The 12,925-nt window shown below is 45.8% G+C and overlaps 1 protein-coding gene across 4 annotated transcripts in view; it reads right to left on the reverse strand.

The window, feature by feature from the left end:
* The window catches only part of ACOT11 (acyl-CoA thioesterase 11), a 118,679-nt gene that overhangs the window by 86,591 nt on the left and 19,163 nt on the right, over window positions 1–12,925 (reverse strand). Inside the window, exon 1 of one of the 4 annotated variants that reach the window (XM_038414614.2) lies at window positions 7,359–7,442. The exons of the other annotated variants lie outside the window; for them this stretch is intronic. Coding sequence (XP_038270542.1) covers window positions 7,359–7,427 — 69 coding nt within the window. The 5' untranslated portion in view covers window positions 7,428–7,442. Of the gene's footprint in view, window positions 1–7,358; window positions 7,443–12,925 lie in introns of those variants that run through there. 4 annotated transcript variants of the gene reach the window in all.

The raw sequence follows: 12,925 nt of genomic DNA on the forward strand, positions 1-12,925 counted from the left end.
AAGTTCTCAAATACCAACCGCACAAGATAGCAGGAGGGCTGGTTTTTCTTTAGCAGCGGGGGGGGGGGGGGAAGGGGGGAATTCAGTTACAAGGTAACCTGTTTTTCCAACTCCTCCATTGATATTTATTTAATTTTCTACATCCAGAGCTCATGCCCTGCAATGAAAAAAAGAAGAATTTGTTTGACATTTAGTCAGAGCTTGGATATGTAAAAAAGTTTTAGAAAACGGGAGGAAACACGCAGTTGGTTTGAACACACATCAGTGATCATCTCCTCATCCATGACTAGACAAAACAAAACTACTTTACGGCCAGACAAGACAACAAATGGGGTGCTGCAGTTTCAAACATCTGGCCGTTCTCCATCACCAAGTCCAGCCCCCATCCCCCTTCATTTGTGGAGGGCGAGCAGGGTAAGAGTGGGAGCCAATGCACAGCGCTCTCTATTTCTACCTTCTCATTGGTGATTGAGGACTGATCTCACAAAGGCAAAGCACGCAATACGCTCAAGCGCCGTGCAATTGGGCTGCATCAGCTGGAGGCCAGAGACCTTTCCCCCAAGCTTCATGTGACCAACACCTCCATCAACCGATGAGCATTACAGGGGCTGTGGAGGCATCCTGAACGGTTCCTGCAGCACCACCACTTTTCCTTGCATTCAGCTCCAAAGGGAGCTTGGAGAGCAGAAACAACAGAAGGGGTCGAAGACAGGATACGGTCTTCTTAAAAAGAGATCTAAAACACTTTATTCTGTCCTTAACTAGTGTGCGAGCCGTACTGCCTGCTACTGGATGCAATCAGAAACACTCAACTGTGTCTCATAGCTCCTCAGCCATTAGCCGGCTGTTGTGCCCACACGCTGGTCATACGCAAGGCTAAGTAAAACATGAAAGTGTGCATGCAATTACACACTCCCAATTGCCAGCACCTAACAAAGAGTCTCCTCTAGCTCAAGTACTACAGGGCCAAGGCCTTTGGAGTAAGAGGCTCAGAGTTCTAGCCCTGCTCTCCCCACAAAGCTCAAGGGGCCATGCTGGGCAGCGGACAGGCAACTGTGGGCCAGCTCCTTTTTAAAAAACAAAACCACTCACAACTTGGAATCATTTACTAACACCAGCCCTCAGCTCCAAGGAAGACCTGGGAACTAAAGTGCCTCCAAATAGAAACAGGAGGTAGTTTGCCAATTCCATTACCATCTGTGAAGGTGGCTTCACACAGATCAGCGCCCATGGCTACGCCCAGCCAGAGGAAACTCTACTCCATCTCAAAAGCCATTGCTTGCGGCAGTAATAGGGGAACTCCGAGGCAAACTGGTCTGCCTGATAGGCTTTGTTCTCATGTTATTACCCAGAATGCTCTTCCAGCTCATTAACTTTTGCAGCTGCACTTCTGCCATAGTCCGTGTTCTAGGCTGGATGCAAAAGCTTTCAGGGGCACTCTGTCCACACCACTCCTGAAAGGCTTTGTCCACATTCATTGCCATGGCTTAAGCAATGCTGAGCACCCATATCTCCCATCCGTGAAAGTCAGTCCCCTCAGGATCAGGCAATTAGCTTCCGGGCCTGTAGTGTGTCTATTAATGGGATCAAGTACAACTCCACCCTGAAAATCCCTGTCTATCAGTCTGCCTTGCCAGATTGTTCAGTACACTTTGTTACTCGAGTGGATTCTCTACGGGCATTGGCTACAAACACTGGCCAGCCATCGCTAGCCAAAATTCATAAGACGTTCCTTGAGCAGAGCACAACCAACAGATATTCAAGTTACCTCTTTATTTTGTAGCTCGATTATTCAGTTTTGATCTTATAAAACAGACCTTAAGTTGTACACGAGTCCTTTATTTGGGAACTTGTATTTCAGTCCCATCAGTTTGGGGAAAAGTAAATGCTTCCTCTTTTGTTAGAAAGAGATTACAAATCTCAGCTGGGACCCAGAAGCTTTTCCCAGCCTCCTCTACAAACAGCATCTATGGACCACGTTAAGGCTAAACTCACTCCCCTCCCCCTTCCTGGAAAACGAAAATGGAACAGAGATCAGCTCAAACCCATTACCTTAGAGATTCCTCCCTCAGGAATGCTCAGCTCACACTCTAGATCCTCCTCCCCAGAAAGCCACTCCCATCTCCCCAGTTATCCAGGTGAGTTAATAAGTCTCCTGCCTCATTGACCCAGAAGAACCCAGTTATCCTTTTTCATGGGGGACCAAACTGTTAATATGACATTTCGGGCAAACACTGCCAGCCTACTGCACACAAGAGTCCTGTAATCTCAATGGATGCCCCTAAACCAAATGGGTGTGGAAACCAACCTCACCACTAGTGGCTCCCCTCTCCAAAGTCATGTTTTCAGGGAACACCATGGGGAAGCTTCCTGGCTACACACCCTGTGGCCAGAAGGAATTGTCACATGGGTCCCTTCACCAGCTCTAAATTCACTTCAAACTGTGCAGGTTCCAGGCAGGAGAGGGAGCCTCAACAAAGACAGTGAGGAAGAGCTAGATCATCTGACCCAAGTTAGAGGGGAGAGAGTTTTTTGATCATTAGGCCAAATCCAGCCCAGATCAGGAATAATAATAATCTGAAGCAGCTCTCCGATGCTGCCTGTTTTGTGACCAATGTGAAATGATTTCACAGTCTCGCTCAATTGCCTAGCAAAAAGGTTTTCATATCACAAAATATGGATCAGCACGGTTGTCAGCATTCCCAGCAAAGAGGCGAGGGACTGAATGGACCTTTGTGCCAGTTAAATGGGATAACACGTAGGTAGGGGACGCTTACATACATAAGCCAAAGAATAGCACAGGGAGCAAACAGAAGAGTTCAGTCTACAGGGTTGTCTCAGGCACCTCCAAGACGGATTAGGCAGGCGAGACTGAAATCCCCTTATTCCTAGGTAGTCTCTAGGTCAGGACAGAGGCCTTTCAACAGGGGAGTTTGCAATGCCATCATCCATGCAGTACCCTCCTCTATGGGACAGTGCTTTGCATAAATGCCGATTTTCACACAAGGGAGAGAAAGATTATTTTTCTGGAAGCATTTTCGTGCCCAGACTGCATCTCCATTCCAGATTGCATCCAAAATTGGGTGGGGGGGAGGGAGGGAAGGGAAGAGGAAGAATGCTCCCAGGAAGCTAACCCTCTCCCCGACAACGGCAGCTGCTTCTTCCCTGGACTTCTCTTTGGGCTCTCTCTTTACATGCATCCTGCCCTCATGCCTGTGATGAGATGCTGCTCCCGAGGAATGATTTGCTGCCAATTCACACCGGCCTTCTGCAATCTCCCAGCCCAGCTCCTCTTCTCTCCCCAGCACCTTTACATTTCAACATAAACTCTGAGCATCTAAGTTGGAGACTATTTCCAAAGAGAATACATTCTTCCATACCAAATATGCTTCCCATACCTGCCCCAAGCTTTCCAGTGCTTATAAAACACTAGCAGAGGTACAAAGATTGCTCCCCAAACCATGGGGATTAAAAATGCCTCCAAATTACAGACTACAGCCAGGCACAGCAAATGGGCTTGATCATCCCTTACACCACATAACCTCTCCCACAAACAGACCCTCCAAAATAGGGCAAAGTCCTCCCTTTGGGAAAGGAACTGGTTGTCGTCTGAAGTATCAGGCACGTGCCTCCAGGGGGCAATGTTGCTCCGAGCTTCTGAAGCTAGCCCATGGTGATGTTCTCCGGATGTTTTATTTCTCTCTCTCCCCCACCCCACCCCAATCCTTTTCCTCCTCCCTCCCTAGTGCCAAATGTCAGCCTCAGGAGGAATTAGCCATCGCAAAAGCCCTGGGGAGAAGAAGAGAGCTGGGAATGCAGAAAGTGTCAGGGTCTCTTAGGCAGGGCATTACACTTCTCAGCTTCCCTCTCCCCATCACACCAGGCATTCATTTGCAGCTCCCAGGCAAGCCTGCAGGAGCTCTGATGGGGTGTGTGTGTGTGTGGGGGGGGGAAATCTAGTTTCCACCCTTCCAGATATTTGGTGCCTCCTCCCTTTCTCTCTTCTCCCTTTGCAGCTTAATGTGCAATAAAAACAGCATTGACCCACCAATGCAGCTGATTTATTTTCGCCCCTCCCCCCACACCAACAAATTACTACTATACTTCCTCGGCCCCCCCACCCCACCCAAATCCCAACCACAGACCTCTCTGCAGCTGTGACGGTTACTCGACCGAGAGAGAAGGGGTCAGCACTGGATTTTAATTATATTGGAGTACAACTATTTTTGAATGGGGGAGCTGCCTTAAGACTGGCCCCAAACTGAAGGCGTTTCCGTGCACGAGGAAACAAGATTTGGCAACTGCCAGGGTGATCTTTGCACTTGAGATTCCCCGAACTCCGCCCAGAGCAGCGGGAGCGGGGAAGGGGGCTTGCAATGTTTTTGTGTGTGTGTTGCTTTGTGCGTGTGTGTGTGTGTTTTAATTTAAAAAAAAAAAAAAGAGGGGAAGGGAGGCCGGCGAGAGCCAATAAGTTTGGCATCTGATCGCCGAGGATAACAAACCCACCAAACCAAGCCCCCCCCCCCACCCCCCGTGTTTAATTGAAACCATCTCTGCAGTGGGAAAAGCCAGGACCCTTTTCCTCGGTGTCCTATGAAGTCATCATAATAAGGAACATGCAGAAGGGGGGTGGGAGTGGGGCTGGGAGGGTACGTGGGATAAAATGCCACGGAGGGGGGGGGGGGTCACCGTTTGGATACTATGGTTACTTGATCTGACCAAAACAGGCAGGAGAGCAGCGGCGACAACAACAATAGATCAAGCGCCCGCAGCAGAGGGAAATTCCTTCCGGGATGGACACAGCGGAGGGAGGAGGGTTCCATGGATGGAACGCTGAGACACCGGGTTCCGCCAATCAGCAACCAGCAGTTTCAAGATGCCCCTTCTCTCCTCCCCCCCCCCCACCCTTTCCCTGCTCTACACAAGAATTGCTGAGACGTTTCCCTACACACGTCTGTGTAACCCTGACAGTGCTGCTGCAGTAGAGATTTCTTGCTTTCTTCACACCCCAGCATTGCGCAGCCCCCCCCCCCCCCCAAGCTGCACAAGTTGGAATGTTTTAAAGGGCATGGATTTTTCCAACCATTTGGTTTTATTTTATTTAAAATCATGGTTTTGCAACAGCCGGGGGGGGGGGGGGGGTTTGGCCAGCTCTAGCTCTAGGGGTTATTATATAAGTTGGGTTATTGATAGCATCAGTCTTGGCCAAAGCACCAACCGCACAGATGACTTCGCTACATCCAAGGACAAAAAACAAAACACACACACATCTTCATAACATAATATGAAAATGAATCAGCAGAAATGTTAAGTCAGGGAAAGTGAGCTCAGCCCTTCCACAGATTTTAGAGGTATTATTCCACTAGCTGGTAGCTTAAAGAAATGGTCAGATGAACTTTCCAGACAGACTTGGGTTTTAGTTTTCATGGGGAATGGTTCGGGATCAGCTATCATTCAAGAATCCATGAAGTCACACATAACCAAAAAGGAACGAGACGGGATGGGGGAGAAGGACAAAATCCAGTATTCTAAACCTATTCTCACAAGGATGACAACTTCTTTAGCCATATGGGACATAGAACCTAGCTCTTGTTAAATGTATGCCTAATACATCTGTACATTAACTGACAGTGAACTTAGTGTACAACTCACTGTTTTCATAAAAGGGGCATCCCCAGTTCTCCTGTTCTTTATAAATTAAGGAAGAGAATTTATTAATTATGCACTTACAGTATCTGCAAGCAGATTGCTACTTTCTTGCTGCGTCTCTAGGTACTCCATAAAAACCCTTCATACACTAAAATTTATTCTTTTTCTGGAAGTTCCAGAACATCAAGGGCCATATGTTTTCCAAGAAGGGAGAAGAGAAAACATTTAAAAGATCTGTAACTCAGTCCCAGTCTAGAAACTGGTTGAAACAAAAAGTGTCAAGAGAGCTGGATGCTTTGGTACAGTATTAGTGGCTTGTCTAACAACACTAACGTTCCTAAGGTTATATATGCAGCTGCTGTAGTAAACAGGAAACTAGCTGTAGCATAACAGACAGTTTTATGCTTGCTCTTTTCGGCCCATTGAAACATCTAGAGTTTCCGACTTGGTTGTAAAAAGTAGATTAAAAAAAAAAAAAAAAAAAAAAGGATTTCCCTTTGGAGTCCAATCCTTGTACGTCCAGATCTTCCACTGAATTAATTTGCTCCGAGAGGAGTTTTGGGTAAGCAAGAAAGGTTAGTACCTCCACTATCCCCCATGCCAAAAATACATATTTTTAAGGGTACAGGTAATTAACCGTTGAAACAGCTCACAATTCTGCATCACTGGGAATCTGTGATCAAAACTGGAAGTCTTTCTAAAAGAGATGCTCTAGTTTCAACCACAAAAATATTGGCCTTGAAGCAGCAATTTGTGGGTGAAATTCTATGGTCAGTGTCATGCAGGAAGAGATTGAACTAGGAGACGGGATCATAATGGTCCCTTCTGGCCTTAAACAAAAACCTCAAACACGTAGAGTTCTACCTGCAAGGCCAAAAAGGGGGTGACTGTTCTTTACAATACTGCAACAGGATTGTTGCTGATTTGCATTAAGGAGACTTACAAGTGATAGTCAGGTTACTATCCTGGCAACAGCTTTCTGGAGCAATTGAGGGTGTCATTTGGGTTGTACTTATTCTTGACATTTCTTTAGTTTCTCTTCTTGGTGGTGGGAATCCCTCATTAAGGCAAGAATCTGAGCTGGAATTGTGGGAAACAAGTGTCCAAATCCTTCAGCGGATTCGAAAAAAATCTCAACCCAGATCTTTAGCCATTTTTAAGACTAAAGAGTAATTTCTGATATTAAACACAATATTTAAAACTTAGAGTCAGTAATCCATTTGCATTTCTATTGCATTATTGTGTCTGACAGCAGCAGCCATTGCAGGCTAGAGGACTTTGGTAGGGGGAAAAAAAAAATCTGAAAAGAAAGAATCTCTGGCTTGTTTCACAAAAGTTACAAAAGTATACGTTTTAATGGGTATTAAACACTCAACCTGAGCATGTACATATGTGAGCTAGAGACATGCCACAATTCAACAGAGGATGGCTGGATGGATCTAAGGATTAGCAATGGGATAAGGAATCTTTCGCCACTGGATCAAATCTAGCAAAGGTCAGTTTTGCTGCCAACCCAACACTGCTTAGTGGCCTGCTGCAAATGAATTGTTTTTTCTCAGTCCAGTTCCCAGTGAGCTACCATTCCTATCGGACACCACCAAGAAGCCAAGACTGAGTGTGGAATCTGAGCTCTCTTCATGCAGACGCGTCTGCCCTCATATAAAAGAGTAAGGCTCCTTGACAGGGAAGTATGAAGATGTCACACTTACCTGTCCCCTGAGCTGTGTCCTTACACTGGCAGTAGATTCCACCTTCTGCCCCACACCACAAGATAACATGGATGAAAAATTCCAGGTATTTAAAACAAAACAAACCAACAAACAAAAACAACAGAGTAGATTTCAACCTCTCCAGACACTGTCTGGAATGGTTCCTTGTGATGACTTCATTTAAATGCAATCCATGTAGAGTGTTCTCCACTGCTACTGATGTGTGAAAATCTCACAGAACCAAGAGTATTTTCTTCCCGGTAACTGGTCTGAGTAAATCCTTATTAAAAATAGCAGCAATTTGGATCTCAGATTATAGATCCACAATAACTGAAAAACCCACCCACATCCTATAGATTTCCAAAGGAGAAAGCACTGAGAATTTGAACACAGTTTGTTAAAATCCAATCAGACTGCAAAGTAAGGGACTTCGAGATCTTGGTGACATGCACGCAATTCCATTTAGGAGAAAGCACAGGGCCCTAAGCATTTCGCTCTGTACGAGACGTTACATTACATGCTGGTACAACCTGGTACAGTACATCAGTCTATTACTGCAGGTTTTCCCATCTAACTTAACCCCTGGGAAGCGATCCCTCAACCATTTCACTAACAAATAAAGGAGATCAGAGGAGGGGATTAAAAACAACAACATGTAAAGCTCTATTTGGTTTTCATTAGGGAAACAGCCATTCAAGCAAGCAAGGGAAATTCGGAATCAAAGTTCAGAAGCAGCATTTGTCCATTAGGCCTTCCTAAAATGAAGCCAGAGAGCAGAGCATGGCTAGATGGAAGGCAAGCTGGAGGAATCTGAATGCAGGAAGGAGTGGATGTTTGAGATATTCTAGACTCATGTAACTTGAGCACATCTCCCTTTGCTTTTTTGCTTGCTCTTCCCCCCAAGTTTTTGGCACCATTAGGATCTAGCTCTCAAGCTCAAACTTTCAAACCTAGCCACAGCAACCTGACCAGCTACCTAACCCTCCTGAAGTCTTCTTGCACTTCTTGCTTTGTTATGGCCTGATACAGACAAAGGAGTCTTTCCATTGACTTTAATGGAAGCTGGATCAGATCCTTTAGAGAAAGTAGGTACAGCCATCTCTTACATACCTTGTTTTGCTTCCTGCAAGGCCAATCTACCTGCCATTCTTCACCCTTACAACAAGGATTCATACCAGGGGAGAAACATTGCCTGCTGCAGAACCTAACTTTATCTGGTGCAAAATGGCAACTCAGAGTGCCATAGGTCTGGTCTATACTTAACATTTAGACCAACGTAACTGCAGCACTCAGATGTAAAAAATTCACCTGCAAGTGCTGTATGCTGACCTAACCCCTGGTGTAGATGCAGCTAGGTCAATGGAAGAATGTTTCCCTCTATTAGGGTGACCAGACGTCCCGATAAAATCGGGACCGTCCCAATTTTTAGTTCTTTGTCCCATGTCTCGACCGATGCATAGTTGGGATGCCATTTTTCCCTGACATTGGGGTGTTGGCTGCTCCAGCCTTTTTTTTTTGCGCGCTCCCCCCCCCCCATGCGTCCCGATATTTTGTCCGTTTCATCTGGTCACCCTACCCTCTATGTACCTACCGTCATTTGGGGAAGATGGTATTACTACAAAAATCCCTTCCATCACTGTAGTCTGCACCTACACTGCAGGGTTACACCGGCCTAGCTGCAGCGCCAGAGCACTGCTGCTGTAGTCTCTGGAGACTAGACACTGCCCGACTGTCCACTATTAAAATTCTTTTTTCCGATTAAGGAAACTGCACATTTTGTTTAAATGCCTTCCCTACTTTGCATCAGAAGTCTAATGGTTTCAACACCCTAAATGTAGAAGTCACGGGTGGTGGTGGTGATTGTAGTCATCGTATCATCCAGAGCTTTTACACTTGCTCTTTATTAAAAAACAAAAACAAATTCTGCATAATCTAGGAGAAGAAAAATTCCTACTCTCCAACTTGCAGTCCAATCAGTAAAATTAAACCCACCCTTTCTGCAAAGCAAAATCCTTCTGAAAGAAAATTTGGGCTTTTAGCATCAGGTCTTTTGGGGGGGACAGAAATACCTGAACAAAAAACAAAAATCTACAATTTATCCAAAGTAAGCCATCCATACAGGTTTGCACTGGTAATATGTAACAAGATCTACTGCATGAAAGAACACAGGGTTGAGAGATGCACAGAACAGGGCCGTCCTTCTCGAGAGCAAGATCTGCTCTTAAACCCCCACCAGGAAGCTATGTCAACATTCTCCAGGCCCAGGTGATCACCGCTGGTCTTTCTGTGGTGTGTTTACCTTACAGCACAATTAATCTATGGGGATTTCTCTCTCCACCCCTTCCGTCTGTTCAGTCACTCTGGGTGGCAGAACCATAAATAGAGATCTTCCCATCACCTTGTCTGACTGCATCTACAAACAGAAATGCGTCACTGATGGCTGTAAAGTCTCCAACCCCAAGTGCCATAGGTCACACTCTTATTAACAAAAACCAAGAGATTCTCTCTCTCTCTCCCCATACAGAGATAAAGCAGCTGACTTTACAGGCTTCAGTATTAAAGTCTTGGCTGGCTTACAGATGGACTAACCTTGACAGTCGGCCCATGTTGGAGGGCTTTGCCAGAGGCACCGATGTTGTGCATTGTATACAGTGCATGGAAGCTTTGCTAGGTGGTGAGCTACCAGGACCCCTTTTGCACCCCAACTGTTACGGAATCACACCCACACAAAGAGGCGTCTTGCTGTCAGAAGTAGGATGTTACTGGCTTAGGGTAAGGAACACTCCCAGACTCAGAGCCTCCATGACAGCAAAGGTTACAGAGTAGCAGCCGAAGCGAGCTAGCTTATACTCAAATACATTTGTTAGTCTCTAAGGAGCCACATGACAGCAAGGGACCCATGCCTTCGAACTGATGGCTAAGGACTGTCCATTGGGTCAGAAACAGGGGGAACAAATAGGAGACCTGCATTCAATTGCAGCCTGACCCATGTTTCTAACACTTCACACACTGAGCAATCCTGGCTATAAAATTAGGGCTCTCAGTGTCTGCTAGGACTTCTAGCTGCTACAAATAATCAATCGAAAGACTCTCACCGACTCCAATGGACATTGGATCAGGCAGCATGGGAACTATTTTCGCTGCAGAAAGCCACACTCTCTAGACAAGGCTTGACGTGCCACAATCTGTTGTAACAAAACATTAAGGGGACAGGGAAACGTTTTTCTAAAGAAGTAAAAGACAACTCCCAAGGTGAAACACGTCTGCATTAGCCTGCAGAGAAGCTGGCCAGGGAAGGAACTACAGCAACAGCATTCAGGTGCACTGCCAATCCCCCAACTCACTAAACAGAGCTCAAACTGGGAGTGAAAGAGCAGGGGTTTTCTCCGAGCTACACCTCCTGTCCAAGTCCCGCCAACTTGAGGAGACAGCGCAATGCCACTTGCAGTAAATCATGTTCTGAACTGGACAATCTTACCGGCTGGCTGGGCTGCTCTGGTTTGCTACGCTCCCTCAGCCTATACCCACAGACAGAACTAGATTAAGACCCAGGCATGACAGCCACCTGCCTAGGTCACTGCCAAATGTCAAGATGCACAGGTGAGTGCATACCCCTAGGAGATTAGCTAATGAGTCCAGGACATTTTCCAGGCTTCAGTGTTCCAGAGTCATGTCCTGAAAAGAGCAGGAAAATACCTCTATTGTGAGACTAGCCATTTCGCTCCTGTCTCTGGGCAAAGACAGCTATTGTTGAATAGACATCACTCCCCACCCCAGTCAACTGATTCCTATATCCACACGGAGATATCCCAGAGATTAAAGTTGGAACATTTGGACCAGTCTACCAGGGTCCAGTGTTCTTGAAGGGCAATGGTGACCCAAGGACCTCAATATGTCAACTGGCAGAGAGTACAGGGATCCCCTAGGTTCACCCAAAGAACACCATGCAAGGTCTCTAATACAAGCCTGTATCACACAGGTCATCATAAACAACTGCAAAATTTCCATATGGATGTTGTGTAAGGAATATGTATGTACACCAAAATATGTTCTTAAGGTCTATGACTAGAGACTGGTCACCAGAAAGGTGAAAGGCAGGTTTTCTTTCAGTCAAGAAATCTTTGTCTGTCTGTTTACGTGTAAATTAAGTATGGTTCACAATGGGCCTTCATTTAATCTGAGCCAAATGTTAAAGAAGGATTGTGAGATCTTCAAAAGAGGAAATTTACAGGAAGAAGTGAACCAGCCAGGGAGAGCCCTGGTTACAAGTAAGGACAATTTGGGGGGGGGGGGAGGGGAAATAACTAATAGGTATGAAGGTGCACCCTCATCCTTCACTTAGGAAGTAAATGGACAGTGGGTTTGCTTCATGAAAAAGGGATCTCAGATAGGTTTGGTTGAAAATGCTAGAAAAAACTTTGGGTGAGAAACGTCTTTAGACAGGAGGATAACTGGTTACTTAAGTTTAGGTTCCAGAATGCATGTTATGATTTTGTTTCATATGGAACTAGTGCTTCATCTGTAATGAAAGAGGTGCCAGGGCTCAAGCAATTTTTTTATTTTCATAACAGACTTAGCAAACCCAGAGGTGCCAGGGCTATGAACTGCCAGCCTATTAAGCCCTGTATGTAACCTTTCGTTCCCATCTCTCACACTGGTAATTACTTGAACCTCTTCATTCTTGAAATAAGTTTCCTTTTGTTTTACAGCTGACCCTAGTGCTGTGTGCATTACAGGAACAGGGGTCGAAGGTAAAACTGGTCAACTGTGGTACGCTGTTCCTTTGGGAACAGGGCATCTGGGATTTCTGAGGATATCTAGTGATCAGGGGCTGGGGTGCATCTACTGCCAACCTTCAAGGCAGGGTTGGGGTAGCTCAGAGGAGCAGACAGGCTGGTTGGGTTAAGGAGCAAACACCCAGCTAATACATACCAGATTCCCTCCCACTGAAAGCAGGCGGTAACAAGGTGACTCACAGCCCTAGGTCCCCCAAAAAGTAGCATAGCAACCCAACCCCATCTCAAGGGGTGGGGGGGGGACAGATCTGAGCTATCTAATATAGCTATGGATCAGCTCCATTGGGATATTCTACTTACATGCTTTAAGTCAAGTCTAGGAAGCTGCCTCAAGTCAAGTTGTACTAGACCTCTAGTACCTAAAGAGCTGCTACTTGATTTACAGTAAATATAGTTTAAATAATGGATGTGTGAGGGGGAATTAAGCATTAATTTTACCATTGGTCTTGGAAACGCTGCTGGATTAGCATGTTCATAAACACCGCCCTTGGATACCAGGGTATAGGCACTTTACATAACTTAAGGATACACCTAGGCTGGCCTCAGTTATCTGCAGAATAGTCACAGCTGGCTGATGACTATGTATGAGGAGCAGTTCTCCTGCAGTGGGGCAATGAAGACCATTTGGGAGTACTGCTTACAGGACCACAGGCTTATGTTCATGGCTACTTGTCCGAGGACAGGAAGAGACAGAAGTGGCACTTGAAAACCAATGTGCTTTGTACTATGAATGAGAACATCCCCCTGAAAGGAAGTTACCTTGCTGCACCA

This window comes from Dermochelys coriacea, chromosome 8 (genome assembly GCF_009764565.3).
Source record: "Dermochelys coriacea isolate rDerCor1 chromosome 8, rDerCor1.pri.v4, whole genome shotgun sequence".
Classification (NCBI taxonomy): Eukaryota; Metazoa; Chordata; order Testudines; family Dermochelyidae; genus Dermochelys; species Dermochelys coriacea.